This window comes from Phoca vitulina, unplaced genomic scaffold (genome assembly GCF_004348235.1).
Source record: "Phoca vitulina isolate PV1807 unplaced genomic scaffold, GSC_HSeal_1.0 scaffold40, whole genome shotgun sequence".
NCBI lineage: Eukaryota > Metazoa > Chordata > Mammalia > Carnivora > Phocidae > Phoca > Phoca vitulina.
In genome coordinates, this window is record NW_022589743.1 from 21,611,179 (window position 1) to 21,628,295 (window position 17,117).

The following is a 17,117-nucleotide window of genomic DNA, read 5'->3' on the forward strand; positions in this document are numbered from 1 at the left end:
CCCTTTAGAATCTCCAAAGGAAATCAGGCTGAAGGGAGGGAAGCCAGCAGGGGGAGGCAGCATTCCCGGTGCCCAGCTTGGTCTAGGAGGCATTGAAATTCCAGGGCCGAAGTCCCCGAGACAAAGATCATAATGAGACAGGAAGGTGGCATAGGAAGGAGCCATTTGCATGACAATAATTGAGCCAAGAATAGAAAGCTAGAGGGATACAAGGGTGAGGCTGGCTGCTGAGCTGGGCTAAACCTCAGAAATCAGACGACCCGGTTCTGCTCTGCAGGGGAGGCAGGGGCTAAGCCCTAGGCCAGGCTTTGCCGGGAGGGAGGAGTGGGGAGAAGGACGCAGCCCAGGGGATTGTGGGAATGCTGGCCAGGCTGGACTTTGCCCTACTCCTCCTCCTTTAGCCCAGAGCCTACTTTTGCTTGCTTTCTTCTTTGTGTGTGGGCCTTGTAGCTGTGGGGCTAAGCGGGTCATGGCTGCTCAGAAAGATCTCTTTGATGCCATCGTGATCGGGGCAGGCATCCAAGGCTGCTTCACTGCGTACCACCTGGCCAAACACGGGAAGAGGGTCATCCTGCTGGAGCAGGTACTGTGTCCCCTCTGCACTCCCCACTTTAGGCACTGTCCCTCCCTCCTCCTCTAGGGAGAAGTTTCCAGAGCCAGCAGGCTTTGGGGTGAGGCCAAAGGGTCTGACTGTCAAATTTTGTGCGATTTGCAGCTTTGCTGCCTGGTTTCATGACAATGCAAAGGAAGTTCCACCCTCCCTGAGACCCATATTGGGTTTCTAGGCACATTTCCTCCTTTTACTGCCTGCCCTTGATCAAGAAGTATCCCAGGTCCTGTTCTCTTCCTTCCCGTCACCCAGTCTCTTCTGTACCAAAATGTTTGATCTAGCCCAGAAAAATAATGAGTTCTGTTTTGGGGTAACTTAAGTAAAAATAATTTTGCCCAAGGGGGAAAAGCTGATTTGTCAGCCTAAGAGGTAAGATTCTTCCCTGGGTGTTCTGGCCTCTCACCCTGGAACCCAGCAGAGACTTCTGTTTTTTCTGCTACTTCTGGTTAATAGCAGCCTTATTGTTTGATACACAGGAAATAAGACTTAGGTCTTCTTTGTCCTTATAGAAAAGGTGACCCCACACAGTACAGTCTGCAGTGATCACTGCACATGTGGGGGCAGGGGGAACTACATATCTCCAGGGTCCTTCCCAGGCAGGTCCATGCAGACCACTTTCCAAAGGCTTCTATCCTCCCATCCTGCCTACAGCTATCCTGGTGGGTTTTGGCTTACTCTTCTTGGTAACAAACTGGATTGGTTAGAAACCTTTTTCATTTCTCTATCAGTTTTCTCAAAGCCTAAGGGATTCCTGGTCTAACCTTGCAGGAAACTCTCCATCTTTTGCTAAATCCCAAGGTGGTTCCCTTGTCCCGAGTGATCAGAAGCCAGAGAGAAAAAGCATCAGCTTCCTTGTCCAGAAAATGAAGGGGGCTATGGAAAACAGCCTGCAGGTTCCTTAAAAAGTTAAAAATAGAGCTACCCTAGGATCCAGCAATTGCACTACTAGGTATTTACCCAAAGGATACAAAAATACAGATTGGGAGAGGTACATGCACCCCGATGTTTATAGCAGCATGATCAACAATAGCCAAACTATGGAAAGAGCCCAAGTGTCCATTGACAGATGAATAGATAAAGAAGATGTGGTATATATACACAATGGAATATTACTCAGCCATCAAAAAATGGAAATCTTGCCATTTGCAATGATGGGGATGGAACTAGAGGGTATTATGCTAAGTGAAATAAATCAGTCAGAGAAAGACAAATACCATATGATTTCACTCATATGTGGAATTTAAGAAACAAAAGAGATGAACATATGGGAAGGGGGAAAAAAGAGAGGGAAACAAACCATAAGAGACTCTTAATGATAGAGAACAAACTGAGGGTTGCTGGAGGGAAGTGGACAGGGGATGGGCTAGCTGGGTGACGGGGATTAAGGAAGGCGCTTGTTGTGATGAGCACTGGGTGTTATATGCAAGTGATGCATCACTAAGTTCTACTCCTGAAGCCAATATTACACCATATGTTAACTAACTAGAATTTAAATAAAATTTTGGAAAAAAAAAATGAAGGGGGCTAAACTGGAATGATCTCAAAGGTTCTTTCTTTCTTTCTTTTTAAAGATTTTATTTATTTATTTGACAGAGAGAGACACAGCAAGAGAGGGAACACAAGCAGGGGGAGTGGGAGAGGGAGAAGCAGACTTCCTGCAGAGCAGGGAGCCTGATGCGGGGCTCGATCCCAGGACCCTGGGATCGTGACCTGAGCCGAAGGCAGACGCTTAATGACTGAGCCACCCAGGTGCCCCTCAAAGGTTCTTTCTAATTATGCTTCTCTATGAGACCAAGTGGGGAAGGGTTGCAGCAAGATGACCAAAGACTAACCAACAAAGGGACTTTGGGATGTGAGTAATGTTACCAAGTTAATTGTTACCAGTATTGTTACTGAGTTAGCGCTACTGAAGAACTTCTATGCTCATGGCCAAATCAGTAACTTGGCCCTAAAGGGAGAATGTATGGAAATATTTGGAGAATAAGCGCTCCTGCTTGACAGCACGTGACGAGCTAGCTCCTAAGGGGGGAAGGGACCGTGCAAGGGGTAACAGCTTCGGTTGTCTCTCTTGTTCTCCATTTCCAGTTTTTTCTACCACACTCCCGAGGAAGCTCCCATGGGCAGAGCCGGATAATCCGGAGGGCATACCCTGAAGACTTTTACACCCAGATGATGGATGAGTGCTACTGGATATGGGCCCAGCTGGAGCGCGAGGCTGGAACCCAGTTACACAGGTTGGCGGGTGGGGGAATTCCTTGAATTGTGGGGCCTGGTGCCTGGAGGTGCTTTGAGTAGGTGAGAGGGCAGTGCCATGAACACCCGAAATGCAGTGGAGGGACACAGGGCCTAGGGAGGCCCCAGACACATGCGAGCATCCTGCTCACTGTTTTGATTGCCCCATCGGTCCAGCTGGCTCCCGTCACTGCTCTGAGTTCCAAGGCTGGGTTCTGAGCATGCACCCAGGGCCCGCAGAGGGTGTACTGGGAAGACTGCTGAAGACACTGGGAGCAGATGCCCAGAGCTGAAGTTTGTATCTGCGTCTCTATGGAGCCATCTGAGACTCTTTTAGGGCAGAGATTGAATTAAGGAGGAGGCTGTTGTCTTGGTTCTTTATATTGCTACTAATATCATAACCTTTCACGCTGGGTCCTCTCCCCCAGAGCGACCCTTATAATCCATTTCATTGTCTCTGAATGCCTCTCCCTGTAAGCCTCCTCTTCAGGCCCCATTGCTTGCTAGGGATCTCTGCTGCCCCATGGCTCTCTAACCCTTAAGACTCCTCCTCCCCCCCCCAACCTCCACTGGCCTTTCAAACACTCACGGGGAAGAAGGCAAACAATCCACGGTGCACAGAGGACTCTAACCACCCACCCCACATCCCTTCCCACCTTCTCTGTGGCTCTTAACTGAACTTTCTACAAAACCACGGCTCTGTCCTACAGGGTGGCAGTTATTTTAATGGCCAGGAACCAAGAGGTTACTGTTCTGTTGCAAAAACACCATTAACTTAAGAACAAAGTGAAATCCATTATGCAAATATAGCTAGGACAGCTAATTACAGATTTATTCCATAGGCAGCTAATGCACCCAGCACCCAAATAAAGGAGCATGTCTTGCTGAAGGGTGGCCTGGCAAAGGGACCCCTCTCTGTCAGCCATCTGTGAATACTGCTGAGTTTCTGGTACTAAAAGAAGTGCTGAGGCCTTGGAGGGCACACTTCTTCCCAGCAGACATGGAGGTAACTAAGAGATGTTAGGAGAGTGTCTGGAATCTTTCAGAAGGGACGTGATTCTGGAGACAGGCTTGAACTTGACTTTGTGCTCTACCTCTTACTGGCTGTGTGACATTGGAAAAGTTTCTGTACCTCTCTGTGCCTCATTTTTTCCTCACAAGGCTTTGTGGAGGATTAAATGAGACTTTTTTTTTTTTAAGAGAAGGAGGTGGGGGAGGGAGGAGGAAGAGAGAGAATCTTAAGCAGGCTCCACACCCAGCATGGAGCCCGACGTGGGGCTCGATGTCACAACCCTGAGATCATGACCTGAGCTGAAATCAAGAGTTGGATGCTTAACTGACTGAGTCACCCGGGCGCCCCTTAGACTCTCATGAGGTACTTGGCGTAGAGCCTAGCCCCTTTCGATAAATGGCAGCTCCTTCTACCTATGCTGCACCAGCCGTATCCTAGCTCCACTGCACAGGGAGGAAGAAGCGCAAGAGGAGACAGGTGGGATGCAGCAACTATGGACATCAAGGAGAATGGCGGCTGGGGCGAGGGAAAGGAACGCTTGGGTGGGAGATTCTCATAATCTCACAGTTCTCCTCTTGGCAGGAGGACAGGAATTTGGAAGGGCTTTGGGACCAGGCAGACCTGGCTCTCCATGTCAGCTCTGACACATTCAGCTGTGTGGTTTGGAGCAAGCTGTTTAACCTCTGTGAGACTCAGTTTTCTCACCTGTAAAGGAGGGGTGTCTATTTCATGGCGCCGTCGTGAGGATGAGTCTGTGAAGAGCTTAGAGTGGTACCTGACAAGTCCCTCACCATCACCCTCATCACCATCATTACGTATTGAGTGCTCGTGATAAGAAACTAAGGCTGCTTTAAAAGTACTCAATACATGTTAACTCATTTAATTCTCCCCACAACCTTATGAGAGGGTTGCTACCGAGTAGTCAGAGTCTTAACCTATTAGTGCAAATCACAAGCTTACCACATTCTTAGTCTAGAATAGGGCTTAGTGAACGTTCTCCAGAATGGCCATAGTATTTTAGACTTTGCAGGCCAATGGTCTCATTCTAACTATTCAACTCTGCCAGTTACCCAACTCTGCCATTGTAGTTTGAGAGTAGCCCCAGATGATACGTAAATAAACGAACATGGCTGTGTGCCAATAAAACTTTATTCGTGGATGCTGAAATTTCATGCACTTTTCATGTCATGAAATATTATTCTTTTTTTAATCAACCATTAAAAAATACAAAAATCATCTTGGCTTGTATGACAAACAAAAATAGGCTATAGACCCGGTCTGGTTCCTGGGTCACAGTGTGCTGGCCCCTGGTTTAGAAGATACCACAAACTGGTGGCCTTGTCCATCCCCTCTGTCTCAACAAATTCATGTCTAAATCATCCTGGGTCGAAAGACTGCTAATGGGGCACCTGGTTGGCTCAGTTGGTTAAGCGTCTGCCTTCGGCTCAGGTCATGGTCCCAGGGTCCTGGGATGGAGCCCCACATTGGGCTCCCTGCTCAGTGGGAGGCCTGCTTCTCCCTCTGACCCTCCCCCCTCTCATGTGCTCTCTCTCTCTCTCTTTCTCTCTGTCTCAAATAAATAAATAAAATCTTAAAAAAAAAAAAGACTGCTAATGTATATTTAAAGACAGGAACATATCACAGACCCTCTTCAAAGACCATTCTGATGCCTCACCTCCCCAATTATGAAAAATGAAGAGTAAAGTGAATGTGCTTTGGAAATTCTTTTGAGTTCTACAGGGTGCTAGGTGTTGCCATTATTATTATTGTTACAATCATCATCAAGTCCTTTCTTATGGCTAATCTGATTCACTGGGGTACCCTCATTTATTTGGTTCTTTGACTTAGGAACACAGAACGGATATTTCCCATTCCAAATCTTTTCGCTTTTGTTCTTGACTCTGATGTTCTAAATGATTTATCATCTCTGTGGTTCTTATTCTCCTAGGTTCTTCTGGGAGAACCAGCACATCATCATCATCTAGCTGATAGATATGAATGTGTTTACTTAATGCTATTTGATGGTGATTAAACAAACAAACAAACATCTCCGGGAGTTGGTCGTTCAGGTGGTTGTCTGATTCTTTTTATTCTGTCCTGCCTCTTCCTGTGACAGTGGCATACTAAACCTGGGTGGGCTCAGGATATTTGCATAGATTCCGGGTACAGACGACGGCCCGCGTGTCAGATCACAAGGTCTGAGTCTTTCGTGATGTGTACAGCCAGGACGCTGATACCACCAGCAAATCCCAGCTCTGGGGCCCATCTCTCGCTTGCCCCGCCTTCTCCCTTGGAGTCCTAATATCTGGCTCCTGACCCGGGCTGCCCCTGCTTAGCTGACAATATCAGACAAGATCACAGCCGTAGGCTCTCCAGCTGCCGGCGGAACCTGGCGGCCCCCTCCGCAGCGGCTGCTTCCTGTGTCTGTGAAGTGTCTGGCTTGTGAGCCACATCCCCTCCCCAGAGCGGTCTTTGTTAACCAATTCCGCCTCGGCCCACTGAGCGGAAGATGAAAGCCAAGAGCTCCTCCAAAACCAACAAAGACAGCAGCTATTACTGAGTCCTTTCTCCACGGTGACTCTGGGAGCCGGCTTGACTGGCAACTCTTAACCCCCGAGAGGGGGAAGTGAGAGCCTGGGATGGGAGGTGGCAGGTGCAGGGGGAGCTGTCTGCCCCTCCCAATGCCTCCCTGCGCCATCGGGCCTCCTGTCCTGCCGTAGTAACGGATGGAAATCTCTGATCACCGGCTCCTTACATCATGTCCGAGGCTTTAGTTGGCTAGAGGAGTCAACAAGGCCCGTGGGAGGATTCTTCGATTACCTCTTCCTAGGGCTGGATCCAGTGAAGGCTGGGGGAAGGCACAGTTCATACCAAACGCTCTGCGCTCAGCTGACGGCGTACTGGGAGCTGGGAGCTGGGAGCTGGCAGCTGCACTCTTTCCAGGGTCCCTGACAACCCAGCCTCGCTTCAGGGAGCTTTCTTTCTAGGCCAGCCCCGACCGGGCAGTTCCTGGACAATTTTTTTTTTTTTTTTTTGCAGTGGCCTATCTCTTCTCATTCCTCTCCTCCCCAAACTTCGTAGCCTAGGTCTGAGCCGAAAAAGAGCAGAGGGAGGCCCAGAGCACAGGGGTGAGAAATTGATGCAGAATGAGCGGTCTGTTTATTGGGATCTAGGAAAAGCCATTAAGAAAATAAGCACTTAAATGATTTTCAATCTGCCCATGGAAGTCATCTGTCTTCATACTGGGGGGAAAAGGCCCATTCTCTGATCCCGGTCTTGACTGACTGATTTCCAATTCTTGGAGCATTTCCCGCAGGAGCCTCTCACCTATCTCCCATAATGACAGGCCTTTGCATTTGCAGGCAGTGTTTTACATTTATTTCCGATTTGCTCATAATGGTCAAAAATCTCTCTCCAATCCGAGACATTTCTCCAGCAGTGCAAGGTTTCCCTTAGGCCAAATAGCTCAGCTGTGATCCACGGAAAATGAGAATTTCCCAAATGCATCTTTGGACTAGGGGAGGGTCCAGCATCACAAATTCAGATGGAAAATTTCCCACTGTTAGATCAATATCTGGGCTAAGAAATAAATGCCACAGGGGTGAGAGCTGGAGCAAAATGATTACAATCGGCACAATTACATTCACCGGCAGAATCAGCTCACTGATTACTCCTAGGGGTGGGGGCTCTCGCTTCATCCACCACAGGATGGCTTGGGAATTAGAACATCACTCAGCATTTCATAATTTGACAGATTTGCCTGTTGTCTTGGCATGAGTTTGTTTTCCCCATACAGCACCTTCCTGTAAGAGGAGTTCTGACTTCAAGGAAAAAAGGAAGGAAGGAAGGGAGGGAGGGAGGGAGAGAGGAAGGGAAGCAGGGTGGAAAGGATGTAGCTAAATCACAGGGTACATGGGAGACCGCGGCCGGTGTACGGCAGGCAGGGGTTGGAATATGCTGCTCTGGGATTCCTGAGCCAGGGGTTTGACATGATAACTGCTGAGGCGAGGGTTAAGCCAGGTCTTCCGCAGAATCCCACCCAGCCACAACCGCATCCAGTAAACAGGGTTCAAGATCATATACTTGCGTGACTTCTTAATGATCCTGTTGACCGAGAAGTGTCCTAGGCAAGTTTTCATTACCTGAGAACCAATCTGAAGTCCTTTTTGGGGCCACGGGGAAAAGACCCTGCTGGCTAGTGGGGATTCAACAGCATCTTTCCTCTGCTAAGCTTTGAAGAGGCCGAGACGCTCATTCTTTCTCACCCGGTGCTGAATGCTGGGTAGGCGGGGGCCATGGCAAATGGATTGGGCACGCTGCGTGGGTCTGTGTACTGACACCAGCCCCAGGGCCTGCTGTGTCCCTACCCCCTCCCAATCTTCTCTTTAATCCCCCCAACCAGATAATGTGGGATTTGGAAGCATGTAATATCCATGAGACTCCATTATAGGCTATTACGAGCTTTATACACAGTACCTGGGGGATGTACCAGGCTGATGTTGGTCACTGTGGCTGCTGAAAGGGAGAGGGACGGCAGCAATGGTCCCAAGGGCCACAGTGACCCTTCCATTGTTCAGATCCGTTCCCACCAAAAGTTAGATCAGCTCTGGTCTCTTGTGAAGAGAGACGGGAAGTATTAAAGAGAAACAGCTTTCACTCCCCTGGAGAGTAAGAAGCAGAAAGGGAAGTAGAGGGAGGAACAAAACCATAGAATCATGGAATTAATTGCTGGAACCCTCAGAGACCACCTACTGGTGTTTCTGCATGAGGGCGCTGTCGGCATTTGGGTGGGATCTTCCTGAGCTTTGCAGGTTCAGCCCACTAAATGTGAGGAGCCAACCCCAGGCATTGTGGCAACTACAAAAGTGGCCCGTGCCAGGTCCCTATGCCCCAGGGTCGGGGCGGGACCACCAATAGTCCAGCAGGCTTGCATTACAGAGGAATTTGGGGCCTGGAGCAGTGTGCCACCAGGACAACGTCACAAGGGGTCTGCCAGGACTGGACCCAGAGCCAGGACTCCCAATTTAGGATCCTTTCCACAAAATGGGCAGCCTCGGAGGAGGACCTGAGAGATGCACAGCAAGGGACAAAACATGATATGAGAGGAAACGAGACAAAGGAAAAGAAAGAGCAGGGGGTAGTGAAATAGCGGGGAAAGAGGATAAAGAATCTAGATCAGAACAGTGAGTGGGTCAGGGGATGGAGGAAGAGGAAGAAAGACCTACCACTTTCTAGGTGCGGCAATAAGAGGATTTCCGATGTCCGCCCAAAGGGCGGGATGGATCCCGAGAGGCTGGAGGGACAAGCAAACCAATCGTGAGAGCCAAGGGCAGACTTGGGAATGGGCTGGCAGCCAGCTCAGGGATACTGAGTGCGACCCTAACGACAGCATCGACATGACTTTACCAGTTCTTTTTATTTTTTTAATTGTTAAAATATTTTTTAAAGAGATTTATTTATTTATTTGAGAGAGAGAGTGAGCATGAGCAGGGGGATGTAGGGGGGCAGAGGGAGAGAATCTCCAGCAGACTGCTCACTGAGCTCGGAGCCCCACATGGGCTTGATCCACGACCCATGAGATCATGACCTGACCTAAACCAAGAGTCGGATGCCCAACAGACTGAGCCACCCAGGCACCCCCATTTTTAAAAATCTTTTTAAGTAGGTTCCACGCCCAATGCGGGGCTTGAACTCACCACCCTGAGATCAAGAGTCGCATGCTCTACCGACTGAGCCAGCCAGGCGCCCCTGACTTTACCAGTTCTTTGAACATGAGACTGGGACCCTCCTTGATGGGACCCTTGCTGAAGAATGAGAGAGAAGGGCCCAGGGCCCTGACTCATACCCTCACCCATATGCCTTTCTTTTCTTTTCTTTTCTTTTCTTTCTTCTTTCTTTCCTTCTTTTTCTTTCTTTCTTTCTTTCTTTCTTTCTTTCTTTCTTTCTTTCTTTTTCTTTCTTTCTTTCTTTCTTTCTTTCTTTCTTTTTTCTTTCTTTCTTTCTTTCTTTTTACAGGCAGACTGGGCTACTGCTGCTGGGAATGAGGGAGAATTCAGAATTAAAAACCATCCAGGCCACTTTGTCTCGACAGGGGGTGGAACACCAGTGTCTTTCAGCTGAGGAACTGAAGCAACGTTTCCCCAATGTTCGGTTGGCCGGGGGAGAAGTGGGGCTCTTGGACAAGTCTGGAGGGCTTCTCTATGCAGACAGGGCCCTCAGAGCCCTCCAGGTAGGATGTGCAGTGTCTGGGGCAACGCAGCTCCTCTCGTGGTTCCAATATACCACCCCCAGCCTCCTTGGGATGAGAGCCTTTGCCCTGCTGGCTTTATTCTTGACCTTTTGGGCAGAGGGCAGTCTATATACCCCACTAGGCCTTGCCAATACGGGACAGGAGGTCTGGAGTCTGCACTCTTTTCTGCCCAAAGGGAAGGACTCTGTTGTTCACCAGGGAGAACCATCTAGCTATCTAACTAATTTGCCCTTCCCGGCCGCCGCCCTTTCAGGATGCAATTCGACGTCTCGGAGGCCTAGTGCGTGATGGAGAGAAGGTGATGGAGATAAGACCAGGGCGACCCGTCACAGTGAGAAGTACCTCCAGGAGCTACCAAGCCAAGAGCTTGATCATCACAGCAGGTCCCTGGACCAACCGGCTCCTCCGTCCCCTGGGAATTGAGCTGCCTCTCCAAGTAAGGGGGGGCTGGAAGCCTGAGAGTTGGTGCTTAAGAGAAGACACCTGGGAGTCAGATGGACTCGAGTTTGAGTCCTGGATCTGCCACTTATTGGTGGATGACCTTGGGCCAATTAGTTCCTCTCATGAGCCTCAGTTTTATAACGTGTAAAATGGGGATAGGTCTGTTAGAGAATTAAATTATAGAATCAATAGAAAGCCCTCAGGAACTCACTAAATCAGACATTGTTAAGTGCTGGAGAGAGAGAGAGAGAAGTAGGGCTGGGTGCAGTTATGGGAGACTAAGTCTAGGGGAAGAGACAGGGATGCAGAGATCTTTGTGCCTCATATCAAAATGGAATATACCGATGACGTGAGAATTGGGTGAAACAGGATGGAAGAGTTAAGGGGGGCATCCGGGCTTGTATTCAAGAACTACAGGACTTCAGAAGAAACTGTTCTCGCCATCTGTAGAGTTTTATGGCTTTCCCCCTTCATCTCCCACTTCCTCTTTCTGCTTCAAGACCCTGCGGATCAATGTGTGTTACTGGCGAGAGAAGGTTCCTGGAAGCTATGGTGTGTCCCAGGCCTTTCCTTGCTTCCTGGGCCTCGGCCTCAGCCTGGCTCCCCACCACATCTATGGGTTGCCCTCTGGAGAGTACCCAGGGCTGATGAAGGTGAGCAGAAAGGCCCAGAGAGGGGCTCGTAGGGGGCCCCCCCCGGCTCACCTCCCCCCACCCAGATTTGGGGCAGCTGCTCTAACTTCCTTTTCAACAGATTCCTGGGATCCCCCCCCGCAGCAGGGGCAGGAGAATACTTCCCTATTCGCTATTTGCAACGCAAGCCCCCCAGCTGTCCCGAGGCCCAGCAAAGGGAGCCCTTCCTTTGCAAACATGGTGTTGTGGGGTGGGGGGAGGGAAGAAGGAACAGCTAAGGCAGCCTCCTGTCAGGACTGGGGAAGGCCGGGATGATGGATGCGGGCACTCTGTGTGTGAGCCTGCCCCCTGGGCCGGGTCCTCGCAGCTCACACTGCTCTGATTGGGAGCTAGGTCTGCTATCACCACGGCAACAGTGCCGATCCTGAGGAGCGGGACTGCCCGGAAGCACTCTCGGACACCCGAGACATCCAGATCCTGAGCCGCTTTGTCAGAGATCACTTACCTGACCTGGAGCCCGAGCTTGCCGTCCTGGAGCGCTGCCTGTACACGGTAAGGTGTGGGCAGCCCTCTCACGGCCCCCCGAGAACGGGGGAAGGAGACAGACAGACCCTGCAAGGCTCCGCTCGCTTCTGTTTGACCCCCGACCTGGTATGAGACTTGAAACAAACGAGCTTCTTTCTGTGCGTTGGTTCACCTGTCCCAGAGAGGGCCCGTTAGAGGTTATTCATATTCCTTTTCATTAGCAAACCGGGCTTATGCCTGGCAGCCCCTCACTATGTTTCCCAGAAGAGCTCTAAAAGATTTTTTGGCAAGATGTTCTAGTTGAACAGGCCTTAGGGACGAAGAGAAGAGACAGATGTCACCAGGGCCTGAGGCATCTTGGCTAAAGTTGGTTTACACGCATTCACTGAGCACCTACTGTGTTCATAGCTCTGGCTGAGCAGAGAGGCAGATGGACAAATGAGAAAGACTGTCATCCCCGGAGGCCGCACTGGCATGAGGAAAGCATTCCCGTGCCCCATCCCATTCTTTCTGGAAAGCAATCCAGCCTCGTTCCCTCCCCTCTGAGCCTGCACTTCTTCCTCCTCCTTCTCTCCTCAAAGGACACAAGTGTGATTGTTTCTTTCTAGAACACCCCCGATGGGCACTTCGTTCTTGATCGCCACCCGAAGTATGACAACATTGTCATTGGTGCTGGATTCTCTGGTGAGCCTGAACAGGGGAAGACGTGCCTCAAAGCCCACCTATCTCAGGACCAGGCAAAATGGCGTCTTCTATGCTCTTGGGGGGCCAAAGCCTAGACTCGAGTGTATAAAGGGGCTGGGCGGGCAAACAGAGGAGAAGAGGTACTTCTGGTGGGAGGCAACTTCCAGCTTTGGGATGCGGACCAAGAAGAGAGTTAGCCCTATTTGGGGACAGGGTAGTAGACATCCAGGGACCCCAGCCGCTGTCCCTGAGGATGCCTGACCACCTGCTCTCCTTTCCTTAGGACATGGATTCAAGCTCTCCCCTGTTGTGGGGAAGATCCTGTATGAATTAAGCATGAAATTAACGCCATCCTATGACTTGACACCTTTTCGGATGAGTCGCTTCCCTGGCCTGGGCAAAGCCCACCTTTGACCCCTGGCCAGCAGCCTCCCTTGTGTGCACAGGAGCTGGGAATAAAGCCCTGTGGCTATTAAATGTCAGCTTGTTCTCCTGCCTCTCTTGAGTCCCTTGTCAACATCGGATGATTGAATCGACCTTCTTTCCCTGGCCAGCTCCCCAGTCCCACTACTTTTTTGCTTTCACAAGGTCAACCAGATAGTCTACCATCACTGAATAGCAAGGACCTTTGATTTTGCTTCCAGAAGGTCAACCAGATATTCTACCATCACTGAGTAGCAAGGACCTTTGAGATGGATGTCTTAATAAGGAGGATGCACAGAGACTGGCTCAGGGGACCCAAGCAGTTGTTATAATTCTCTTCGCTGAGACATTTGATAAACTTGGGGTGGATTTGACTAAAGCTGCCCAGGGGAGGGTAAACAAGATGATTTGTGGGTCGCTACTGCCCTTGGAGTTCCTTTTCCTTTTTTTTTTTTTAAGATTTTATTTATTCATTTGAGACACAGAGATACAGAGAGAGAGAGAGCATGAGCAGTGGGAGAGGCAGAGGGAGAGGGAGAAGCAGACTCCCCGCTGAGCCAGGATCCTGACGTGGGGCTCGATCCCAGGACCCCGGGATCATGACCTGAGCCGAAGGCAGACGCTTAACCATCTGAGCCACCCAGGCGCCCCTGGAGTTCCTTTTCCTAAAACTAGAGTCACCCTCCATCACAAACCCCCATAAAATCCGGCTCACCTTGGGTCACCATAAATGTTTGTAGAAAAAAACGTGTTGAGCAAGCAAAGAAATGAATAGCCACATTGCATTAAAGTCTGCGGTGGGCTTTATTCTCCATGTGACCTTATAACTAATCTATTACTTCTTAGAGACTCTCATTGTCTAAATCAGGGCCAGAGTCCATGACCCCAGGAATTCTTGGGGTCTTTGTCTTCTCAGTGCCCTGCACCCTCTTTCCCTGAATTCTTTGTCTGGTTCTCATCCTCTCTCTGGCTCTGTAAAGACTCTTAGCTCCCCAGTCTCTCATTAGGGTGTATTGTCAGGTCCTTATGAAGATGGAGCTGTTATACCAGAAAGGAAGAGAGAGACATACTCGCTTAGAAACCCTGTTCAATGTTTGAATGTTAAATGTGCCATTTTATTATCATTAGGATTGCTCCCACTTAATGAAACGGCATTAGCACCCAGTCGGCTGGCCTCCTTGCACTTAATTGCTTTGGAAGGGAACAGGCTCCTAACTAGCCCAGGGCGGGTGGAGGGGTGAGGGGTGTGAACAGGGACTGCTGAATGTGCTCCGTGGAAACCCCAGCAGGGGCATCTCCGGACCAGGCCGGTTTGACCTGAGAGATCGCCTGCTCCGGGGAAAGAAACCCTGGGACCAGCTGGGGTGGAAATGTTAGAAGGAGGCCCTGAGCGGGAAGAGTGGGAAATGGGAATAAGAGTAAAAATGTCCCCAAAGGAAAGACAACACAGAAGAAATTGCGTCATAGGCCTAGGCACACAGATCAGCACTGATTTCTCCAGGGGATTGTAAAAGCCAGCCAGCCTCCCCAGCCCCCGCCCCCGCCAGATCTGCGTCTCGGTTGCTCTCAGAGGCTCCCCTGAAACCTCAGCCCCTGCAAAGTGGGAATAGTCACATCTGTAAAGTCAGAATAATGTGCTACAACATGGATGAGCCTTGAAGACAGGATGCTAAGTGAAATAAGCCAGACACAAAAGGACAGACACTGGAGGGTTCCACTCACGTGAGGTACTGACAGATTCACAGGGACAGGAGGTGGAATGTTGCCCCCGGGGGCCGGGGAAAGGGGGGAATGAGGCGTTAGTGCTTAATGGACACAGGGTTTCAGTTCAGGAAGATAGAAACGTTCTGCAGATGGATGGTGGTGATGGTTTGGATGATGTAGGAAAGACGTTAGGGTTCGAAGCTGATGGCCAAGATAGAATTCTTGAGATGTCTTTGGTGCAAAAAGGTGGTTTTATTAAAGCACGGGGACAGGACCGGTGGGCAGAAGGAGCTGCAATGGGGTCGTGAGGACTGGCCCATTGTATACTTTCAAGTTGGGAGGGGGTTAGGGATGGTGTAAGCCTTCCAGGTATTTTGGAAACAAGATTTCCAGGACCCTGAGGGGGCAAGCTTGCTATTGTTGGAAAAAGGTCATTTATTACTGTTTAGTAAACCCTCAGTCATGAGACCCTTCAGATGTATATGGGAGGGTTCTATGCTTGGGGGATGATTGTCAACACGTATCTTGGGGTGGGGGGTAGAGATAAAGGAAGTTTCCAAAGGAACTTTTATATGTTAAAGTAGACTTACAGGATCCTGGAGGGTTGGGCTAAGATTGCCTTTTGCCCTTAGCCAAGTATTAATTAACATCGAGGCAGCTGAGTCCCTAGAGGGTCCCTCGGCCTGTCTCAAGGACTTGTCAGTGGACTGTAAGTAGTAGGAAATTTAATAATTTTTCTTCTGCCTTTGTTTCCCACATCAGCTTCACAGCACCACGTTTTAACCACATCACAAACACAAACATGGTTAAAGAGAGGGTACTGAGGGGTGCCTGGTGGCACAGTTAAGCGTCTGACTCGGTTTCGGCTCAGGTTGTGATCTCAGGGTCATGAGATGATCTCTGGAGTCTGGCTCCATGCTCAGCGGGGAGTCTGCTTAAGACTCTCTCTCCCTTACCCTCTGCACCACTACCCGCCCTCACATAAATAAAGAAATCTTTAAAAAAGAGAGAGAGAGAGAGAGAAAGAGAGAATGTACTTAATGCCACGGAACTGTTACACTTAAAAATGATTAAAATGATACATTTCATGTTATGTATATTTTACCACAATTAAAAAAATGGGAATAATAGTACCGACCAACTTTACAAGAGTGGGTGAGGATCGAATCATTTATCCAATCCACAAATATTTATTGAAATTCTGCTATGTGCCGGGGACTGTGCTAGGCATTGTGGATGTATCTGTGAACAAGATCTTTGTTCTTGTGGTGTTCACCCAGTCCAGTGAGAAGACATGTAAAGAATATGTATGAGTAAATTATATCCTAATTTGGAAGGTGATAAGTGCGTTGGGAAAAAGAGCAGGGCAGGGAAGACAGAGGATGCTGGGGGAGGGCTGCCCGCTGCCACAGTAGTGATGGTGGTGATGGCGGTGATGGTGGTGATGGTGGTCTGGGGGGATGGGGGGGCTCAGTGGGGAGGGGCTGCCCTGGAGGAGAGGGAGTGCGCCATGCTGAGATCGGGATATGTGTAGGAGAATGTGGTCAACTGTAAAGCGAGGTATTGTGTTATTACTGAGAGAGAGAAAAATGGGGTACAGAGAGATCAGCGTAGGATCCTGCTATCTCCAAGGCTGGCAAAGTTGGGGAGAAAGGGTGTTGGGAACCTCTCCCTCTCATTCAGCGGCGTAGTTCCCTCTGCCTCTGCTTCTCCCAGTGCGGCCCTCCTCCCCCAGCCAGCTGCAGCTCCCCTTCCAAAATATCCAGTCTTATTCAGCGTGCTGGTGACAGTAAAGGAGGGGACCAATGTCTAGAAGAGGCAGAGAAAGGACAAGTGGGGGATGCTGACAAGCCCTGCCTGAACTGGTGTGTCCTAGAAACCGAGTGCGAGGGGGAGGGGGCGGCGGGGGCAGGCGGGGGTAGGAAGGGGTGTGTGTGGGGGGGAGGGATGAGGTCAGGGAGGAGTGGAGAGAAAAAGGAACTGGAGAAGAAGAGACTGGTAATATGCAGGCCAAGAAGGCAGGTAAGGGCCTCCAGGGATGCTGTCCACCCCCAAAGCCAGAGGAAACTGGTCTGGAGTGGCCAAGAGCATTTCTCACTGGGGCTGGGGTGGGGTCCCAGAGAAGAAGAGGGGACGTAGGCACAGAGGAGAGGCAGTGCCACTGCAGAAGGCGGAGGTGGGGGTGGGGAGACAACCTGAGGGTTTTAGAAGCACTGAAGGATTTGCCAAGACAGACCCGCCAGCACTATCTCCCTGCTTCCCTCCCGCTTGAGCGTGGCCAGGCCCCCGCTTTCACGCAGACCCTACGTATCTTCAAGATGGAGGAAAACCACAATGCATCGGGCAGGCAATAAGAGGCCTCTGGAAGGGCAGCGAGGGTCTGCACAGGCTGCAGGGGAGAGATAAGGGCAGAAGGGAGAGAGGCCGGCATGGTTGCCGACCAGACTAAGGAAAACAGAGGCAGGCTAAAAATAGGCTGGGGGTGGGGAGGGAAGAAAGCCAGTCCAGAAAAGAAGGGAAAGCAGAAGCAATGGATGCCATTGAGACTCTGACCCAATTCTTCATCTCTCAGCCTCACCAAACTGAAAAGCTAGGGAGCGACGG

The 17,117-nt window shown here is 50.1% G+C and overlaps 1 protein-coding gene across 1 annotated transcript; it reads left to right on the forward strand.

The window, feature by feature from the left end:
* Positions 1-267: 267 nt before the first annotated feature.
* Positions 268-13,282, forward strand: PIPOX (pipecolic acid and sarcosine oxidase). Its single transcript, XM_032428995.1, has 8 exons — positions 268-583; positions 2,696-2,844; positions 9,870-10,083; positions 10,358-10,540; positions 11,046-11,198; positions 11,571-11,729; positions 12,311-12,386; positions 12,670-13,282. The coding sequence occupies exons 1-8, from the start codon at positions 470-472 to the stop codon at positions 12,798-12,800; spliced, it is 1,179 nt and encodes a 392-aa protein (XP_032284886.1). The 5' UTR covers positions 268-469; the 3' UTR covers positions 12,801-13,282.
* The last annotated feature ends 3,835 nt before the right edge of the window (positions 13,283-17,117 follow it).

What these genes read in the sequence shown, in the direction of transcription:
- PIPOX (XM_032428995.1), top strand. Translation starts at nt 470, where the DNA reads ATGGCTGCTCAGAAAGATCTCTTTGATGCCATCGTGATCGGGGCAGGC. An exon ending in AGTACCCAGGGCTGATGAAG is followed by an intron (nt 11,199 to 11,570) that starts GTGAGCAGAAAG and finishes ATTGGGAGCTAG; the next exon opens with GTCTGCTATCACCACGGCAA. An exon ending in TGGAGCGCTGCCTGTACACG is followed by an intron (nt 11,730 to 12,310) that starts GTAAGGTGTGGG and finishes GTTTCTTTCTAG; the next exon opens with AACACCCCCGATGGGCACTT.